The sequence below is a fragment of the Elaeis guineensis genome, chromosome 1, assembly GCF_000442705.2.
Source record: "Elaeis guineensis isolate ETL-2024a chromosome 1, EG11, whole genome shotgun sequence".
Lineage (NCBI taxonomy): Eukaryota > Viridiplantae > Streptophyta > Magnoliopsida > Arecales > Arecaceae > Elaeis > Elaeis guineensis.
Genome location: NC_025993.2, coordinates 145,393,886 through 145,414,850, shown reverse-complemented (window position 1 = coordinate 145,414,850; position 20,965 = coordinate 145,393,886). Strand labels below are relative to the sequence as shown.

At 37.7% G+C, this 20,965-nt stretch overlaps 1 protein-coding gene across 2 annotated transcripts; it reads left to right on the top strand.

Moving 5' to 3' along the window:
• Positions 1 to 268: 268 nt before the first annotated feature.
• LOC105038965 (uncharacterized) lies at positions 269 to 17,185 on the top strand. 2 transcript variants are annotated; one of them, XM_010914909.3, is made up of 8 exons: positions 271 to 440; positions 560 to 999; positions 2,250 to 2,637; positions 4,188 to 5,650; positions 5,820 to 5,933; positions 8,739 to 8,890; positions 16,102 to 16,239; positions 16,918 to 17,185. In XM_010914909.3, exons 2-7 carry the CDS (start codon positions 622 to 624, stop codon positions 16,148 to 16,150), a joined length of 2,544 nt encoding a protein of 847 aa, XP_010913211.1. In that variant the 5' UTR covers positions 271 to 440; positions 560 to 621; the 3' UTR covers positions 16,151 to 16,239; positions 16,918 to 17,185. The 2 variants fall into 2 exon arrangements, with proteins under 2 accessions (XP_010913213.1, XP_010913211.1); XM_010914911.3 differs by lacking the exons at positions 16,102 to 16,239; positions 16,918 to 17,185 and having other exon boundaries at positions 269 to 440; positions 5,820 to 5,969; positions 8,739 to 8,876.
• Positions 17,186 to 20,965: the final 3,780 nt, after the last annotated feature.

Genomic DNA, 20,965 nt, shown 5'->3' with positions numbered 1-20,965 from the left:
AAAAAAAAAAAAATCCTGCGACACCCTGCTTCAAGAGTCGTGCGGTAGTAGACTACGCACTCTTTCCCACCAAGCAGGCAGCAGGCAGCAGGCAGCAGGAGCAGTACCGAATAGAATAATACAGAACGGGACACGTGTCGTCTTTCTACCTGCTAAATCCAGAGCTCTGTACCCCCGGATCCCGCCCTACCAAACTCAACCCTCGTTACCTTGCCGACTCCTGTCGCCCCTCGCCTCTTTTACACCCGACCCGGAAAAATTAAAACGAAAAAAAAAAAAAAAGACTCCTCTCTCTACCCTCTCCTATTTTTGCCCCCTTTCTCTCTCTTCTCGCCTGCTCCCAAACTCCCCCCAACTCTCACCGCCACCTCAACTCAACAATAAGCCCTCGCCCCGTCTCATAACCCGCTCTAAAGCTCCGCCAATTACCCGCCAAATAAGTATTTAAACCCTCTCTACCCTCTCCCCCGCTCTCGCTCGATTCTCATCCCCTCTCCCCCTCCCTAGGGTTTCCTCTCTCCCCCCATCTCATGCCTTCCGATCTCTCTCTTTCTCGCAGGTCTCCTTCTCCACCCCCCGAGCCTCCTGGATCGGACATCAGAGGGCCCCCCTGCGCCGGAGATGGGAGACGAGGGCAGGACCGAGGCCGCCGCCCCCCACGCGTCCCAGGCCTCGGCGCCGGCGACCAAGAAGCGGGCGAGGGACGGCGCTGACACCCGGGACTTGAAGAGGGTCGCGGAGATTTTGATGGTGTTGGCGGGGATGGGGGAGATGCGGGGCCGCCGGGAGCCGACAGCCGCAGAGAAGGCTCTGGTGGCGGAGGCGCGGGAGACGCTCGTGGGGATGTGCGAACACGTGAAGCCCAAGGATCTGTTCTCCAGGGAGGCTGTTAGGGTTGTGGTCGATGATCTTGGGCTCAATCGGTCCAAGGATCACATGATGGGGTGCCGGCCTCCCAAGATGTCCATTGCTGAGAAGGTCTTGCTCACTAAAAGAAAGGTCTGCCCATGGTAGCCCTCCAATTTTCCGTTAATTGCTCTCTCTTTTTGGCTTTCTCAATTGCATACACTTTATGGAATTTGGTTGATTTTCTTTTTGTGGGCATGTTTATGTATTCTGTTGAAGCTGCATTGATTTTCTTTGAGGGTCTTTTGGTGACACTATCGCTCCAATCTTGTTATTTTGTGGAAAGATCTCGAGAAGTGTTGCTCTATTTGTGGAGTTGCCACTTAATTTAGTGGATGTAAGATGGTTATTTGTCATTTGAATGGAAAATTAGTTGTTTTGTGATATAATCTGTTACCTCTTCCATGCAACAAATAATCATAATTATAACTCACATAATGAAATAAATATTCTTTTTTTGGTGATCTTTAAGTGGGTTACCGGTTAAGCTCGCTTGGTGGGCTGACTGCTATCCATGTTTATGTTTTAATAATGCATTTTTAGATTAAACCTGGTGATGCAGCCATGGTTCATGGTTCTTCTTTGGTAACGTGCCTACTATAGTTTCTTTCGGTTGTGCATAAAATTTAATTAATTCACTTCTATGTGACAAAACTGCTTTGAGCTGTATCTTTTCATTGTGTAGCTATTGATGCGTAGAATTGTAGGGTTTGTGTCAATATCCTTATGTTCCATTATGCTCTCCTGGCTACACATTTTCTTTTGGAGCATTGTATATCCAGGGATTTTAGGGGTGCATGTTTGTATTTCTTTGGTAACACACATTAGTGTTCAAAAGGCATCCTTATTCAAATATCTGTTGGTAGGGCAATGCCAAGTTGTTTTCACATATTTCTAGCATTGATGTGGTTATTTTCTATACTCAAAGCAAATTTTGTTGTTCTGAATTTGTTATCTTTTATATTTTTTTGGCTTGTGATGAGTTTCACAAAATGTTTCCAAAATGATTAGAGGGAATGATGGTTTGAACTATGTGGGAAATGCATTTGCAGCTTTGTGAAACTGTAGGGAAAGTATAATTAGTTGTCTAGGTGTTTTGTGGTGTTTTGATCTTCAACACTATCTGGGGAAAAAACTAAATAGATCTGTCTCTCTAACAGTTTTCTTGGTAAATGCCTAGTTGCATGGCAATTACTGAACTTGACTTCCAGCGACTATGGTTTTAATACTCTAGTGAATTGTTGATGTTGTCATCATGGAATGATTGAATTTTGTAGAATTTTGTTACATGGAAAGGCACATCTGATGGTGTACCTCATGCACGTGGTTTTATTTTTTTATAGATGGAGGAATCCAAGGTAGTTGCCACACATTCGGCAGTTTATTCATCTCATCATCTTCCAGCCAGCTTTGGTGCAAATGTTGAATCCCATGGAACTTTGTTCCATGGAGCCTCTAGGTTCGTATCAGAGAAACCAATCGCAGTGGCGCTGCCCGCTGGAGGCTATCAGAGTACTCCACCTGTATCACATGTTCCTACACTAGCTTCTGCTATCTCCTATTCAAAGCAGCTGCAAATCAATGAGACACATGCTGTGGTCACTCCCATAAAATCAACATCCAATCCACACCAAAGGGATTCTCTTTCATTAACACTGCCTCATGCAGAACCAGGGCGCCTCAGGTTGGATGCACCACTAGATGGGCCAACTTATCAAACACAACTTCAAGGTATGCTTTAGCAATCTTCTCGTTCCATGTCCTCTTCTCTTTGTTGTCAAAATATGGTTTGGAATTGTTTATGCTTATGATACACATACACTTATGCAAGGTTCGCCATCTTGGTACCGACGGCCGTTTCGGCTGGCCGGTAGTATGATTTGGCATAGTTCCGTACCGTACCGAACCGGCAACGAACCGACAAAGGCACTGGACACGAATTGGGAGAAGAAAAGGAGAGAGAGGGAGGAAGAAAGAAAAAGAGGGAGGGGAAGGAGGGGGCGGGGCCGCTGGACGGCACAGTCCATGCGCACGGCGCCGTGGGCGTGAAACAGGGGCAACGCCCTCTTTCACGATTTTTTTAAAAAAAATCAAAACTTAAGTAAAACCGGCAAATGGTTTGTCGGCTTCATTGATTTTAATTTTTTTAAAAAATCTTCGTTTTTTAAAAAGGGGATCGCATGAACAGGGGCGATAGCCCCTGTTCTGCGACCGTGACACCGCCTGCGCCGCTTCCACCACCCCCTCCCTTGGCCTCGGCGAAGCTCGCGCCCACGATCGCGACGTCGTTCGCTCCCATCTCCGATGATCTCTCCCTTCTCTCTCTCTCTTTCTCGCTCATTTCAAAGCCCTATTGGGTGAACCGATGAGCCGTGGATGCTTTCACGGCCCTCTGGTGGTTGCAGCGGGCCACCGCCGGCCTCCAGCGGCTCCTGTCTCCCTTCCTCTCCTCCTCTCTCTCTCTTTCTGTTTCTCACTTTCCCTCTCTTTCCTTCCCTCCTCCGTCGGTATACCATTTGAACCAGCCGAACTATGTCGGTTCCCCACCGGTCTGGCTCGGTATGGGGTGTACCAGCCGGTTCGGCATGGTACAGCATTCCATGTACTTGTGCTTTTTTTCCTTATGTTTTGATGAATAACTAATAAAAGTAATTCTTTATTTTTCTATTTGAAAAGTCAATTTATAGTGTCGTGCATTTTACAAATACCTGTAACTCTGATGTTTTACAAGATGATTAAATTCCTAAAAAAATAGTATGAAGAGAATATGGATTTTGAGACATTATCTTAGCGAGCATCAAGATATCTTTGTGGACTATTGCCTGATGCTGTCGTTTGTTAGATGGCTTGCTTTTGTAAGTATGTTCTTTGTAAATCGTGACAACTTCTAGGCTAGAAGGTTAACATGATTTGAACATTTTAAGATGGGCATGCCCATTTACCTTTTATTTAAATTGGATGCTTTCTGTGCTATGGAATGATTCTGTTGGGAGTCTTTGAAGTTGCTTGTCTGCTTGTCGGGCAGACCCTGGATACTGCATGAATTGCTTCATACTATGTACTCAATCATATTATTTTTGGAGTTAGTCTGAAATAATAGGTTAAGCACCTTTAGCAGCAATTAGTTTATTGTCATTTTTTGAGATATGATGAAATTTAGCATAAAACAGAAATTTCCCCATTTTGTTCCTCAATATCGGGCCATCTTGTTTTCTGTTGCTGGCAATTGTTTTTTTATTTATGCAGATAAATTTATTGACTTTTACATATTCTGCATGTAGCTACTTCTGCCGAATGCATGCCACATAAAACCCCAACAAGTTCTATGCAATTAACATCTGTTGCTGTAACAAAGGTTGGCCAGGCACATAAGTTGCCGGATCATGCTTCGGTAAAGTCTGAGGGTATTCACGAAGGTAATGCTATTCAAAATTCACAAGCAATAAGAAATCAGGAAATAAGAAGTTCTGCAATTCAAGTTGGACAAGGAAATCTGCGTACTGCACATCAGCCTCCACCAGGCCAAGCATTTGTTAATGCACCTCCTCCTTTTACCAACCATGATGACATTGCTAAAAATGTGCAGAGGATATTGCTCCAAAAGGTTTCTGATCATCCTAGTTGGACTCCACCCTCAACTGAGTACATGAACAAGCCTCTAAATTGCCAAGCATGCAAGATTACTATTAGTGATTTGGAAAGTTTGCTTGTCTGTGATGCTTGTGAGAAAGGAACCCACTTAAAATGCCTTCAGTCTTATGGTAACAAAGGCATTCCTAAAGCTGAGTGGCATTGCCCAAAATGCTTGGTATCAAGCAATGGCAAACCCTTGGCACCTAAATATGGCAAGGTTACAAGAGCTGTTGGTCCATCAAAGGTTGCTTCAAATGCAGGTGTTACTCAAGCATCCTCAGAGAAGAAAACAGTAAACACAGACTCAAAGGTTAATCAACAGAAAGCAATAGCCAATGGAAATTCTGGTGTTGCAGATCTTGCCCGTCCTTCCAATATGGGAGGCAGCCATGCTGAGTCAGCTTCAGGTTCAAAGATGAATATTGCAGAAGTGCAGTCTAAATCTCCTGCAGCTGGAACGGAAAGAGAGGATGGGATGTCTAAAGGGGCTTCCACTAACCCATCTAGGGAAAATGCTGAAGTGGTCTGTATCATCTCGGGCACACAAAATGAAAGTAATGATAGGCACAATGACAATAGTGGATCATCTTCATGTGACATGAAAGCGACCTCTGAGTCTATGTTGCAGCCAAAGTCTGTTCTAGAGAACTCCTGTTCCGAGCATCCATATGCAATTGTTGTTGACAACACTAATCAGTCTCAATTGTCTGGTGACTTACAAGTTGGTGATGGAGTAAAGTTGCCGAGTGATGTTGAAGCTTCTGCAACTCAACAGCAGGAAATCAGCAAGCCCGGCGACAATGAGCTTAAAGGACCATTTATTAAAAGGGAAACATCTGAAAACAGGGCTATTAATAAAACTAGGTTAGATGATGGAGACAGTTCTCAGGCAACTTCAAATGGTACCCCATATTATGGGGATGAAGCTAGAGATCATGGCAGGCCTTCGCTACTGGACTTGCATACTGTAGATTGGGTTGGTGATGTTCTCCAAGTTGTAGATGAGAAGATGTATTACCAGTCTTGTTGCGTTAATGGTATTTTGTACAAGCTTCAAGATCATGTTTTAATTGATTTCAACTGTCAGAAGTTTGTTCCTTCGAAGCTCCAGGCAAGCCTTTGCTTGGATCATTATATGGTCTTTCATCTTTATGCAAATACTGTGACATGCTTGTTCCCCATTCTTTATTTCATAGTATGAAATTTTGTCTTTATATTATCTTTGTGAATTCTAATATTATATTTGTATGCTGACTTAGCATTTTTCTTCTGTGTGCTAGTCTTTGTGGGAGGATAATAAATCTGGGTCAAAGTGGGCTACCGTAGATTTGTATTACTTTCCCAGTGACCTTGCAGAGACTGTTAGCCAACCATCTACCACTGAAAACAGTGAGGTGAGCCATCAACAATTGCTAAAGTCACAACATTAGGTAAATTCTCCTGAAGTTATCACTACTGATGGTCTGTGGTGTTGGTCATCATAATCTCTTCAATCTGTTTCTTGAAGTAAAGATTTCTGCCATATTGATCCAAAGGTTTTCTTTATCTTGTTGAATGACCTTGTTATTTTTGGATCTTGCTTGTTCAAACTCATTTCATGAGAATTGTAATCCTATATTGTTGTTGTCAACCTGAAATTGAATTCTGAGTGGACCAAGTTGCAGGATCCAGACCCGGTCATAACCAGTAATTGGATGAGATATTGGATTTAGGTACCTTTTTTCCTGGATTAAATTTTAAGAATATGTCCTGGTTGTTGAAACATGTAAAAGCTGCAATTAAGAATTCATATATCTTAGACTCTTACCCTCCGATTGGTATGAAAGGTGAAATGGAGGAACGATAGATAGGGGAGGAAGGATGGATGAGGGAGAGGATAGATGGTCTTCCATTCATTTTTTCATGTATTTGGTGAAACATGAAAGAATGGATGAAAATGATTCCTTCCTCTATTTGACATAGGAGGAATAAGAGGAAGGATATATGATATTTATATAATATTCTTATTAAACTATCCTTTGATAAAAAAATATTATTATTATCAATTATAACACTTATTTATACTAAAAACTAGAGCAATATATGAACTTATAATTTTATAATTTAATTATATAAAAAATTATATAATCTTTAATTTAATTTAGTTTAATAAATAATTTTATTAGTTATATATTAATAATTTATTTATATATTAATTATATAAATAAATAATTAATATATAATTTAATTTAAATAGTTAATTAATTTTATGTAAGTAGGTAACTAAAAAATAATGAATATAAATAAAAACTAGAAGACAATTCTAATTATTTACTTATAATTATGTAAATTTTGTGCTAAAATTAAAGTAATGAGTAATAAAATTTAATAGTATAAGGTAAATAGTATAGGTAAAATTTTATATATATATATATATATATATATATATATATATATATATATATATATATAAAATGAATGAAAAAGTGAAGAAATGTTAGGGTTTTGTTAAAAAGTTAAGGGGTAATTTTGTCCATGTAGAAATCCATCCCACATGCTCCATTCTTCTTTGCATCATCCCAAATTGGAAGGATGCAAATTGGTGGGCCTGGGATGGGCAATCCCTTTTTTTCATCCATCCTTTCTAAGATTTTTTGAATCAAACAGTGGATAGGAGCCATCCGTCCTTCCTCTCATGACCTCAACCAATCATAGGGTTAGCTCCTATTTTTTGAGTTGACAAATTTAATACTTGATTGCTCTCGAAAAATTTAAAAACAATTAGAATTAGTATAGTTGACATCTCAAAATATTAGTTGTCTTTAACTTCCACAATTGTACTGACATAACCTTGAAATGATAATACATCATATGAAGCCTGTAATATTTTTTAATTTATCTAATGTTAATAGAGGCAATATTTATCTACCAGTTATATCTTTTTATTTTTATTGTGCTTTTAATAGATAGATTTGGGGAAAATCTGTGCACAGATGATTCCTGATATAAGTTCTACTAAAGTCAAATTTGCAATTCAGCACTTCTTTTAAAGCTCATCGCCTCCCTGGCATCCATATTAAATGCCAGTACCTCTATTGCACTGTTTTAATCTGAAAGTTTGGAGCAAGTTAAATAAACTAACTGGCTATTGCGTGTAAATCTTTTATTTTATGGAAATTCTCTAAAAAGAATAGCATACTATTGACAAATTCCATATGGTGAAATTAATCCTTAAACCATCTTTACCTTCACTCAGATTTAGTTCCCTGCCATCATTATTTTAGGTTCTCCCAGTAAAATACAAAGTAAAGATCAATGCTTACTTGGATGTGTAGTTACAATTTTGGCATTCAAAAACTACATAGCTAACTGTGCATTTCGTGAAGAGTATGGAAATTCATCAGAAGTTTAGACATAATTATAAATGTTTAAAATACTCACAAATCCAGGGTTCGAATGGTGCACAATTTAGATATTTCATGTACTTATGAACTTGTTTATGAGTTGGGCGAGGAATAATAATGACAACAAATAATGTCATTGACCATATATCTCCAAGTATATATTGTTATTAGTATTTCGTCAACAATCAATATTTAGCTTGCGAAAAGTTTATTTATTAAATTTATGATTTATTTCAAAGCTTATGATTAACCCAATTGTTTTGCAAGAACTCTGAAAAATCCTGCTAACTTATTAGTTATGTATAGTTCAAGATTGCCCAGATTGTTACAACTATCCTTTGATGTTATTCCCTTTTTAAAAATGTTATCTTGGGAAATGCAATAATTATCATTGTTATCAGTCTTGATCATCTAGTATCAAGTCCCTCCTGCCATCCCTTTTTGTGTTTTAGCAACTTAAAAGTTCCAGATATTTGGTAGATGCTATAAATGTGTCAAAACCTTCTTTCCATGCTAGAGAAACTTCTTCTGATGGTAAACATGATGTGCATGGCTATTATTTTACTTGAGCTTCTGAAGGAACATTTTTTTGTAGATCATCTTCATTGTTGCATAGAAGAATTACATACTTCTTTTAATCTTTTGATATGTTTTTCAGTTTTTCTTGTTTAGTGTAATCGGAATTTTCAAACTTTTTATGTGAGTGTGCTTGTACTGCACCATGGGGTGGGGGGAGGGTGTTGGGGGTATTAGGGTTTTGAAGGGCCGTGACTTATAATCCGTAGGCTTACCATCTATATGAATTTCTGGTTGCAGGTGTATGCTTCAAATAATAAAAAAACCATAATGGCGGGCTCAATACATGGTCCTTGTGAAGTTTTAGCCATTGACAAGTTTAGGGAAGAAAGCGATAGGAGATTACAACTAGGCGATTCAAAAAGCAGTTTGCATCCAGTTTTTGTGTGCAAGTATGTCCCTTCAATTCCAATCCTGATCTGCTTTGTAGGCATTATTATTCATTTACTTTTTAGAAGAAGTTATTTAAGTTCATGAATTGTTGCCAACATTGTTAAATGATAGTAATAGTTGTTTTTTACATATCAAGGTAACCATGTGTTCATTAGGTAGGTTCAGTTATTGTGGAATCTGGCTAGAACATGAATGTCCTGACCTTGATCTGAAATAATCTGTTATATAAATGCATTTGTTGGGATGTATCTATTGAAGTTAAAAAAAATTCTACATGTTGGCTGTATCTCATTCATGCCAGATGAACTCAGACCAAATGGGCTCGGCAGGAAAACGAAATGTCATAACAGTTGACATTTCAAGATGGCATGTAGCGACCCTCTTATAGAACCTAGAGTATCATTTTTATTTTCTATTCAAGGAAATTGTAACGCTAATGAATGAACATTCAGTCTGGCAGCTACTGGGAATTTACAGCTTATAGTAGCTGATGCAGAAATAGATAATAATGATTATTTTTTCTCAGTACTTTTAAAACCATTTTGTAGACAATTACTTGTTTCCTTTGTAGGCTCTAGTCTAGCTTATAGAATGTTAAGGCCATACTTAGAAAAGAAGTCAATATTATAACTATTTAACTTTTTACCTATAGCTTATGTTATATGATAGATGACCACTTCTGAAGCTGTTTCTTGGATGATTCTTTTAGTAATTTAATTTCAAGTGGGATATACTTTGAGGATTTAGTTTGGATCAATTGTTAATTCTGGGGTTTAGTAATACTTATTATTTTCAGGTGTCAAAGTTTTTTGGTCCAAGCACTTGGTATGAGGCTTATAATTTTTTTTGTGTTTCCCTGATGAGACATCAGATTGGATGTGTTAAGGTTGGACTAAGGTATCATTGCGGGTGCAAGGATTGCATCTTAACCGAACCTGAACACAAGTGTTTAGATCCACATCAAACCCAATTACTTGGCAGGGTTGGGGTGGTTTAGATGGAGTTGGGTCGGGCAAATCAACTCTAATTTTCTAAATGCTGACCTAGTCATTGATCGGATTTTCTGAAAGTTAATAATGTTTTATTAGGTTTAATCACCTTATTTCTATTTTTTTATATATTGATTCTTGCCAGAGTTCAAGCCTCAGTTTGGGAACCACATCTGACTTGCATGTCTTTACTTTGAGGATCAGTTGAGTCCAGATTAGGTCAATCTTGGTTTGATTCATGTCAGTGCTCCTTGCACTCATAAGGGCATGGAAGTTCTTTATTGCGAGACAAGTTTTTCGTTTCTCCTAATTATCATTCTAGTAGAGGGTAAGTATTGGTTTTACTGTAGCAGTTTGTAGATTAGGTCCATGTCATCGTTGATTCAAGTAACTATGGCATATATACAAGTGGATAATTTAGACGTTCTATCATTGATATTGCATCGGGATATTTCAAGTGTTAACCCTACTAGGAGGGTTGTAGTTTTATTTAGATTTGGGTGATAATGGTAAAAATTTTTATTTTGAAGAACCTATGAACACTTTGAGAATTTTTCCAACAAATGAGAAGTTTTGTTACTTACCCTAATTGGATAAAATTTATCATATATCAATTGGGGTATGATTGGCTGAGAGGTTGTGACTTTAAACCTAGATCTACTAGAGGAGATGCTAGCTTTTGCGGTGTTATGTCCTCTATGCTTGTGGACTTCTAAACATAAGGGTTGAAGTTAACATATCTATGTGCAGACCATAGGTTATCAGCACAGTATAGGGGTGCTTATCTCTGCACTTTGCATCCCAGCCTATGCTGATGTGTATTGGCAATTTATTATTTCAGATCATTTCAATATGTGTTGATACATGCTGATAGCTAGTGGTATTGCCATTTTAAACATGTAATCTGCGGTCCTAAATAGCATCTTTTCTACTTGAGATGGTATGGAACTCTTCCTTTTTATATCTTTTCTTTTTATTAAGTGACTTTTGGGACAGTCCGATGATCATGATAAAAAATTGTCACTATCTTTAGCAACAGAATTAAAAATCATGCTAAAGCATGGTATGTGAGCTTCTCATGTTACTAATATGAGCAGCATACACCATGTAGATTATATCATGAACTAATCATTGGCATGTACAATGCATGTGTAGCTAAAGTTTGGATATTGAATGGCTGTTTTTTCTCTTTTCGGAGACTATTATTGTGTTTCTTTTCACATCCCCTTTCCCAATATATATGAATTTTTAGGAGGAAACTGAGGAGTTAGGAAATGGTTCCACTTCCCCATCTTTTTGACAGAAGAGGGTTTTAGATGGTTTAGCTCTAGAATCCCCCTCCATTGGAATGGGACTCACAATAAAAATAGAATCTGGCTGAAATTATATAAGAGAAGTGGGACAAGCAAAAGAAACTCTGTTGGCTTCAGTCTCTAGAGTTGGGTTTTGTATGGCCTCACTCCAGAAGTTCTCATTATAAATAATAGATTTTTAAACTTATTTTTTGTTGTTAATCTGTAAAATAGTTGCGTAATGTTCATTTTTGTATTAAATGAATTAAATTGTTCATGAATAGCTTTGGGTCAGAGTCAATTAATCAAGAAACAAGACAATCTCAAATTCATGTTAAAGGGTCAACATGTAAACGAGCCAAGCGTGAACACTCTAGGCTAACAAAAATAACTAGAAGCTTGGGCTTGGCTTGACAACAGACTTGTCCTAACTTGTTCATTCAGAAATTAACCAAGCTTGAGCATATAAAGTTGAGTTCTTCTCAAGACTGAATACCTCTTTCCATTTAAGAAGCCAAGCCTGAGTGGGCAATCTGAAGTTTGGCTCAAGTTGTTTGAGGTCCTAAATGCACATGTAAGCTGCAATTAACACAAATGTCTATGGTGTTTCATGATCCTATACTTCTCCAGATTGGTTAAAGACTATGCTTGCTTGTTTATAACATATTTAAAGGCTAATGTAAATCAATTAATAAGGGTGTATGTCTAAAGAAATTGAAAAAGTGGTTTATCGTAGGGTGCCAGCTGAGAATTTTTGCTATGTATGTTTCCGTGCTAGGATACCAAGTTAGGCACAATAAGGGATGGTGCACATAATGTTCCTACGCTTGATTGGCACAGACTTGACACAGGATACTTCACTCTTTTCTTAAACATCTATGAACTTATTTCTAAAAAAAAAAAAAAAGAAAAACTTGTTGAAGATAGGTTACAGATATTTTCGGGCACCTTATAATGGTACTCAGTATGATCATATCATGCTAAGCTTCATGAGTATAAGGGTTTTACTAAGTTGTCGATTATAAATTGCTTTTAGATGGTTGTGATGTACAGCTATTCATCACAAAATACAATTGAAGGATTCTATTGAGGGATTTTTTTGACTTCAAGACCACAATTTATAATTCATCAATTGTATTTGTCACCTTATTATTGTAGAACATGAGACTTGAGTATGTGATATACAAAAATTCATGATCAAAGTTAGATTTGAGCATGGGAAATATAAAAAAACTCATGATGTGGGTATTTCGGGAGCAATAGTGGTCTTTGGCAGCTCACCATATGTTATAATTCCACATCGACTAATAAAAGGGGTGACTGGTTCTTTGCTTAATAGCTTAAGCTTTTGGTCCATGAGTCTTTGTTAAGTGCTATCAGGGCTAAAGCCTAAAGTGCATCATAGCCTAATTGGTCATGTGTACCAAGGTTTGTTGGATTGGTATTGGGGCTCGTACTAGTTGGTGAACAATTGATATGGTACGAATCGTACAATACGGAGGCGAGGTGTATTGAAGACGAAAGATTGGAAGAAGAGGAGGGGAGAGAGGGAGAATCCCTAACCCGAGCCCTAACCCTAGAAGGATAACTAGGGGAGAGGGAGAGAGAAGACGAAGGGGAGAAAGAGGTAGAAGGAGAGGAGGAAGAGGGAGGAGAGACATACCTCGGGAGAGGCATTGGCATTAGTGTTGATTGAGGGTAATGACGTTGGTGTTGGTGTCAATCAAGGGCTTGAGAACTATGCCGGATCAAGGAGGACATCGATGTTGGCAGCGATGTCGATTGAGGGAGAGGGCATTGGCATCGGTATCCATCGACATAGATCATCAAGAGAGATCAGGGAGAGAGAGAAGAATCGAGGGAGAGAGAGCTAAAGAGAAGCTTTGAGAGGCCACTCATTTGTCAGCCACTTTATATGTTGAAAAAATGGATTGAACTGAAGGGTCGAACCGTGCCAATTATCGATCGATTTGATTCGACATGCCCCAAACCACTTAGTTTGGCATAGTTGGCGAACCTTGATGTGGACCCCTCATTGGAGGATACTAGGATTGAGTAGGACTTGGGCTAGCCCCCCCACACCCCCCCCTCCTTTTAAGTAGGTTCTAATCCGTGCTGTGGGTCTCATAAGATCGTAGCGGGGAGATTGTCATTGTCCTAGTTGACTAATAAAAGGGTGCCGCATTGGTTTATTAGCCTAGGCCGATCATCCAGTCAATAGCTTCAGCTTTTGGGCTGTGAGTTTGTGACACATCTTTTACCTTTTCTCTTTTGACACGGAAGGCAGGAAGTTTGTTGAAGTTGAGAGTTCATTCTGTATATGGCCTCATGTTGATCCTTGTTGAAGAGTTGACCTTTCTTCCAAGCAGTATTATCATAGTTGCACAAAGTGATATAAATGTGGGGAAGTGGAATCCCACTGAAATGAAGGGACCTAGGACTAAGTAAGGAGCTTTGGAATACATTATTAAATAATGGATTTTTTTAATTTAGTTTGGTGTTGTTTCATTGATAAGATTGTAGTTGTCCATATTTAAATCATACAAAGTGGCAATAAATTAGATATAGACCTCGCACGAGTCATATAAGCAACCAGGGTGTTGAACCTTTGAGGCTAGTTCAGAATTGTAAACTAATTTTTGAAGCTAGCTTGCATCCATCGTGAAGGATTCCAACATTTCACAGACTAATAGGTATGCATGTGCAATGCATGTGATAATCATGACTTGTAAGAAGATGGTAGACATGGAATTGCAACAAAATCTGTTATTTATTCTAGTTATGACCTTATTTTAGAAGAAATAGTGATCATAATTTTTATATTTAAAGTGTGTTCTTTGAATTAGTTGGCATTCTCATTGAATAAATTGCAATAGTACCTCAATATACAAAATTAAGGAATTATATATTTTTGCACTAGGTATTCCTGTACTATTTGAGTTGCTTGTTTTGTCGAGGTATCATTCAAGTTTCTGAAAAGCAATTTTTCTTTTAAACCAAAATCAGTGTACATGTATATGATTGGATCTTTTTCCCTAGTGCTGTGGAGATTTTTTCCGTAGTACTGCTTCCCAGCACCACTCCAGTATCCATTGAGTGCTCCAGTTCTCCATGGCAGTCAGGAATTGGTGCCTGCACTGGGGTTCATGTGGGTGACAGATGGGCCCCATGTACCATCCCACCAATCACCACACACAGGGTCTGGAGTGGGGATGAAAGCGGTGCTGTTGAGCATATTTCTTTTTTCCCTTGGGAGGCATTAATAGTTTTAGATAGAAAGGAGAGAAAATCTCTGCTTATATAATGCAAAATGATGAATGGAATGGTTCATACTTCATACGTTCATTAATTGTCTCTCTGTCATTTACTAATGCCTTGAGATTTTTGCATACAAATCTCCACTTACCAGCATGATTCTCAAGGCTTCAAAAATGCTAGCGGATGGCCAAGCTTGGGAATGTTGCACTCAGTTGTGCACCTAATCATAATTTAATCTCCACTTTGATTAGTTGTGTTGTACGTGCCAAATGCTTTATTAGATGGTAAAGAGAATTCTCATTATAGCAGGATGCAATGCATGACATATTTTGAAATTTGTGTTTGATTGGTGATGCAAATAATGGTGTTAGTGGGTCCGTGTGAACGTGACTATTTTCATACATTAATCTAATACAAATACAGTGATCTTTTTCCTGAATCTATTCTCTCTCCCTATTATTTTAAGAATGAAAACTTGACAACACAGAGACAGCGTGAATGCATTTAGACATTTATTCAGGAGTTTCTTATGTGGAATAATAAACTAAAAGGAGTGATTGTCATGCAAAAGTTGGGAATCAAAAGCAAAGCAAAAGTTGGGAATCAAAAGCAAATATGCCCGTTGGGGGGAGGGGGGGGTGAGAGAGAGATTGATTTAAATAACCTTTCAGAAATATTGTAACATAAAGGATAATGATTTAGGGCACACATAAGAAATGGTTTTCCCACTTGTTATTAGTTTATAACTAGGAATTTAATTATTTATTGATGCTGCAGTATAATGATAACTCTAAGTATGGGGCAAGGGAAGTTTAGACCCATGAAACAATTGCTATATTTTTTGCTAGAATTCTGAGGGGGCGAGGGGTGTAAGGGATAAAGAAAGTAGATCCCAGAAAGAGGAAACAAATTCGTGCTCTGTTGCTTAATTTTCCTATAATTCTAGTTGATTACCCAAGTGCTTAGGAGACAAGCTCAAAATGGTTTTGGGCAGCTTTTTGGAAATAGAAAGGAAATAATTAAAGAAATTTAGTGACAGCATTATAATTCTAAAGGGATCAAATCAAGATGGTATTTTATAGCTTGTAATTCGCTAATTAGTTATTAATGAAAAAATGGGGGATATGATTCTATAACAAACAGTACAAGCTGAGTTGAAGAGGGCATCAAAGTGACAAAAGTCACGATATTCTTGATATTTAACCAAAAAATGTCATGATATGATGGGTGCTCTATAAAGCTTGTTAAATAAAAAGTAATGTCCATTTGGAAGAACCTTGGCAGATGAAAACTTTTCAAGAAGTTTATGACTGTCATTTTAGTATGATACAGATAAGCTCTCAATGTATGTTATTGCAAAATTTGGTTGCAGAGGTGTGTATTAGGCCATACAATTATATTACCAATTAATAGATGAGATTATAGTACAAAAACAAAATGGCACAGGTATGAGTATTGGATTTTAAATGAAGTGAAATTTACAAATTTGTTGGTAAATTGCTGGTCTTATTTCCTGCTATTTTCGCATTTCTAATGATACATTCACATGAATGGTGTTATTTAAGTTATCATATTTGATTGGTTTGCTCATGTTTCAGTACTTCATTCGCATTTATTTTTTTTTATTGCTTTCTTTGTGCTCATTGCTTTCTAAGGAGATTGATTTTGCAGATGGATGTATGATGAGTTGAAGGGCAGCTTTCAGGCAGTCACCAGTTAATGTAATGCGGCAAATTTTTATGAACAACATTGTCTAATCTGTGCATTTATTCTCAGCTATTTTTTCTCCAAGGCAGATCCTAAAATCAGGTATGTTTGCTCTAATGCATTTTTTTGCTTCTTATGATATTTCCACTGTCACTAGAGATGAGATTCTACAGTTCAGAGAACTTCAAAAAATTTCTGCGTGTGGGTTACTTGCTCACCCACAAAGGGTTCCCCTGTCCAATTAATCTTATTGATCAACAGTTTTTAACCCATTGAGCAGCAAGAGCTATATTGTCAAGAGTATTGGGAGCTTCCTACTTTTTGATCCAAGATTGAAGTATAAACATTTTTAGTGGTCCAAAAAATGATCATGATGGTGATGTGAGGTGTTTATGAATGATTGTGAGTAGGATATTGCTTAGAAGTTTGATATATTCAAAATGAGGTGGTTGCAAATTTATGTAGGATGTTGGGCTATTATAGTGACCTTTAAATGATGGTGGGCACTAACAAAATCATGCTATGACACCTACTCTAGGACCCAGCTCTAACAGATGAATCATCAAAATTCAAAGGCAAGAGCCTTTTTTTGCAACAATCTGATTTTCTATATTTTCTAAAAATTTATATGGCTAGCATGTGAAGTACCATGCTTCCCAGAGTTATATAGTTGTTTAACATATCATGGTTATCTGGTGTGCGGTGTTAGTTTTATTATTCCTTTTCAGGACCGTATTTCAAGCCTTTAACTGATGGTGCCCATCTTTTTCTGTTTAACAGGTGCCGAAGTGAACTGCTCTTTGGGAAGCTGACAAAAAGATTTCTAAACCCTGTTGTATATTATGTAGTTCTTTCTTTTTGAGGGGAAAATACGTAGTTCTTTTTCAAGTGCAGGTTGCTGATTCCTTTGTTATTTATGATCTCGACTGCTTTCTGGCAGAGTTGGTAAACCTGCAATATATCTAAATTAAAATTTCACGAGTACTGCACCACAATTCAAATTGTTGACAAAGAAGTGAAGGCTACAAAAGGATGTTTTAGCATGCAACTCGCTGAGCCCCGTAAAATTTTAGTCTATTTGTGATCCATTTTGGTGAAAAGGAGGAGCAAAGGTGGTTGCTGGATTTTCTTGCAGCACAGACCCCGCCGGCCCTCCCGGCAGGAGGCAGTTTTGGCTAATATTGTTAGCTATATTTGAAAATTTTGAATTGCATGAATAGCTGGCCTGAATTTTGGCAGCCTGTCAGCTGCGGCAGGTTTGCATCTCTCGATGCTGTGCTGGTTGAGTAGTGTTGCTAATGATGCAGAGGTTCAATAATTGTGCTGAAGAGAGCTGTAGTGGAAAATGCTGTTTTACAGAACGTGGTGCGTACAGGTATGGTCCATCCACGGGCGCCTCATGTGTTTGGTAATTTTACTATTGACTGGTATCGGAATTTGGGTAATAGCTTGAGGTTTGGTATGTAACATCCATGGAACCTCCAACTATACAGGGACGGTGAGGGTTATAAATAATTTACATTCTGATGATGGAGTTATATTATCATTTTGTTAATACATTTGATATCAAGTGAAAAGTAGCTCGGTTAGCCTCCTTGTAAATCTGACTGGTTCGGTACTCTGGTCAGGGAAGTCAAAATACTTTCGAAGTTCAAGTGACCGGCAAACAGTCCATGCTTAATCTGTTCAACAGCTACTCTTAATCCAAATAAAACCATAGTCTAATGTTATTTCCGTTTGATCTTTTTGATGTAATTATTTCTTTTCAATCGAATAGCATATTTGGCAACCTGAAGTATATTGAGTAATTTGCAATGAACAATGTCAGAGGTATATCAGAAAACACATGAATGGATTCCAGTAAAACATGGATGTTGCATCTTGTCCATCGCTTAGCATGATTATAATTCTCATTATTGTATCATTTCCTGGTAACGGACTTATTGAACGTTTCATACATTGGTGAAAGAATGTACATTAACAGTGTTTCTGTTCATAATTCCATTGTTTCCTCTCTGTACTGGTTTACTTCAACGGTTCAAGGTTCACTAGGAATTTAGAAGGCTGAGGCTCAACCATTGGATGGCAAGTTTCTCAAGTACTATGGTAGACTGTAGGCTATATACATCAGTAGTATCTCAAAGGTAAAGAAAAAAGAGATTGGGATCTAAATTATTGAGGAAATAAGAAATGTATTTTAGACATGCTTTGGACAGCTCAGATCTGCAATACTGATTAAAAACTTCTTCCCGGAAAAATTGAAACAGTTTGTGGTTTACATTTCTGAAAAGAACAAAAAGACCAAGCGCCTTGCAACCTTATCATCACGTGAAGGGGGCAGAAAAAAAAGAGCACAAAAAAATATATTCCCATGGTTTTACTGCTTGGAAGAGGGGCGGAGCGGGGCAGGGGCAGGGGCATCGACAATCTGCTACTGGTGGTAGGCAGAAACTTGTTCATTGAGGCATCGCCAAACACCTTGGTTATCTTCTGCCAAAAAAAAAAACACCTAGGTTATCCACTTCCATACTTGACCACGGATGTCGATCGTGATTTCATTACCTTTTGCATGTTCCAGGGAGGCTGTTCAATCCTACCAGTCATCCTCGCATCCATCATGGGGCCAGCCTGGTTGGATCGGAGCCGGGCAAGTCAATGCTGGTCGTAGGAGATGCGAGGTGGTGGCATTAGAAGAAATCAAATTATGTGATTTTAGATTGATTTAATTATTTTAAAAATTTTAAATTTTTTAAAGATTTTTATTTTAATCCTAAACTTAAATTCATTATAATTAGATCATCAAATTTTTAGAATATTATAATTTCTTCCTAGTTGCTACTTCCGTCTAACGGCCATGACGAAAATGGTCACGTGCTATCATGTGACATGTAGTGGAAGCTGGTGTGTCATAAAATAGTTGATATGGAATCTTTGTAAATCCTTTTCTTTCTCTTTTTTTTTTTTTTTCTAGTTAGGATTTTCTACTTTTTACTTTATCTTTTCTTCTTTACCACTACCTCCTCTAAAACTCCAACACCTCTTACACTACTATTGGTACCTCTATCTCTACCATCATTAACTTCAAAGTCTCTACCATTACCACCACCACCATTAAGACTGCCTCCACCACTACCACCAAGTCCACCGCCACCCCTCATGATTCTTGAGAAACAAGCCATTTTCATGGAGTATATGCTACGAAAGGTAAATCTCTCTTACACAATAGCCCATTGAAGTTATGAAACTTTTTCAACCATACTAAGCGCATATGCTTATCTCCTCCCTAAACATCTAGAAGAGAAGGTACAAATATTGGGGGTTTTGAAGAAGGTAGTGATGAAAGAAAATGGAAGCAAATAGAAAGTAGAAATCCTAGCTAGAAGAGGACAAAAAAGGAAAAGAAAAAGTAAACCCTAGCCAAAAGAGGAGGAAAATAGGAAAGAAAGAGTTTAAACACTAACTAGAAGAGGAGAATAAGGGAGAATAAGGAGTTTAGGATGCCATATCAACTAATTCCATGTCACATTAGCTTTAACTAAGTATCATGTGATGGTATGTAATCATTTTCGTTACAATTTTTTATACAAAAGTACTGATCAAGGAAGAAATTGTAACTTTTTAAAAATTCAATGATCTGATTGCAATGAATTGAAGTTCAGGATAAAAACAAAAATTCTTAAAAAGTTTGAGATTTTTAAGGTAATTAATATTTTAGTTTTGGACTACCACTGGAGGTCCTCATGGAATCGGTCCCATGCAAGGTTAGGAACCTAGAGATATTGCTAATATTAAGCTCGGATTAGAAATGTAGGTGTCAAGATTCCCTATATGTAGCAAAATATTTTTATCAGATTATGGAATCAAAAATAATTTGTCCTTTATTTTTGCTCCATAAAAATATAGGCGGCAATATTGCTGATTTTATGAGAGTCATGGTTGTTAGGGAATTAGGTAATTTCAAGTCTGATTAGGGGCTTGAAAGCACTTTCCATTGGGGAAAGAAAAATGGTCCATCCAAGTTTTATAGCTTAGAGAGTTATCGAATATTTTAAGTAGAACATTGGCCTGGAGCCAGTTTCAAACATGCTCCAAATGTTATCGGTGATGCCGACTTCACATAAAGCAAACTTGTTAGGAATATAAAATTTAAGATTTCAATAGGGATGAGAAAGATAATTTTTTTTTAACGAAGTTCATAAAATAGGAAGCCGACAACTTTGCCGACTTTACGTGAAGCATCCAACTAGATGAATTGTATGTAAATTTTTATAGAGCAGAGTCGGCAAGACATATCGATCTATTAATGTAAAGCTTGTTTCTCTCTTTCCCCACAGTTTCCATCGCCTTTTGTTGGTTTCTTTTCTTTGACTCAGCTCTCTTCGAAATTCTCCATTCCCTTGGGTCCGAATCCCTTCTCTCTTCGTGATCATCCAGGAGCTTCGGAGGCAAATGAGATACCATCCAGAGGCAAATGCGATATAATTGTCAAACTAAGGCAAATGAGTCCACTTATATCACAAGTGATCATCCTAGGTTGCATATATTTTTCAATCCAAACTAAAGCTGGGTTAGGTCGCATCTGGGTCGTTGGAGTAGTGACCTCCATGCTTAGCATCTGAGGGAGCTAATAGCTGAATGGCTTATAATCAGTTTGCATTAGGGTATTTTTAGCATCTTCTTTGACATTAATGAGTAGAAATACTTCAAATTAGCACCACTTTTTACACACAGTACGTAACACCTTGAATCGAAAATGTGATAACATTTGAAACTTATATTCGTATAAGGTATTCATTTATATATATAGCATGGTATTTTATTCATGATA

What these genes read in the sequence shown, in the direction of transcription:
- LOC105038965 (XM_010914909.3), top strand. Translation starts at nt 622, where the DNA reads ATGGGAGACGAGGGCAGGACCGAGGCCGCCGCCCCCCACGCGTCCCAG. An exon ending in TTGTTCCTTCGAAGCTCCAG is followed by an intron (nt 5,651 to 5,819) that starts GCAAGCCTTTGC and finishes TCTGTGTGCTAG; the next exon opens with TCTTTGTGGGAGGATAATAA. An exon ending in CTACCACTGAAAACAGTGAG is followed by an intron (nt 5,934 to 8,738) that starts GTGAGCCATCAA and finishes TTCTGGTTGCAG; the next exon opens with GTGTATGCTTCAAATAATAA.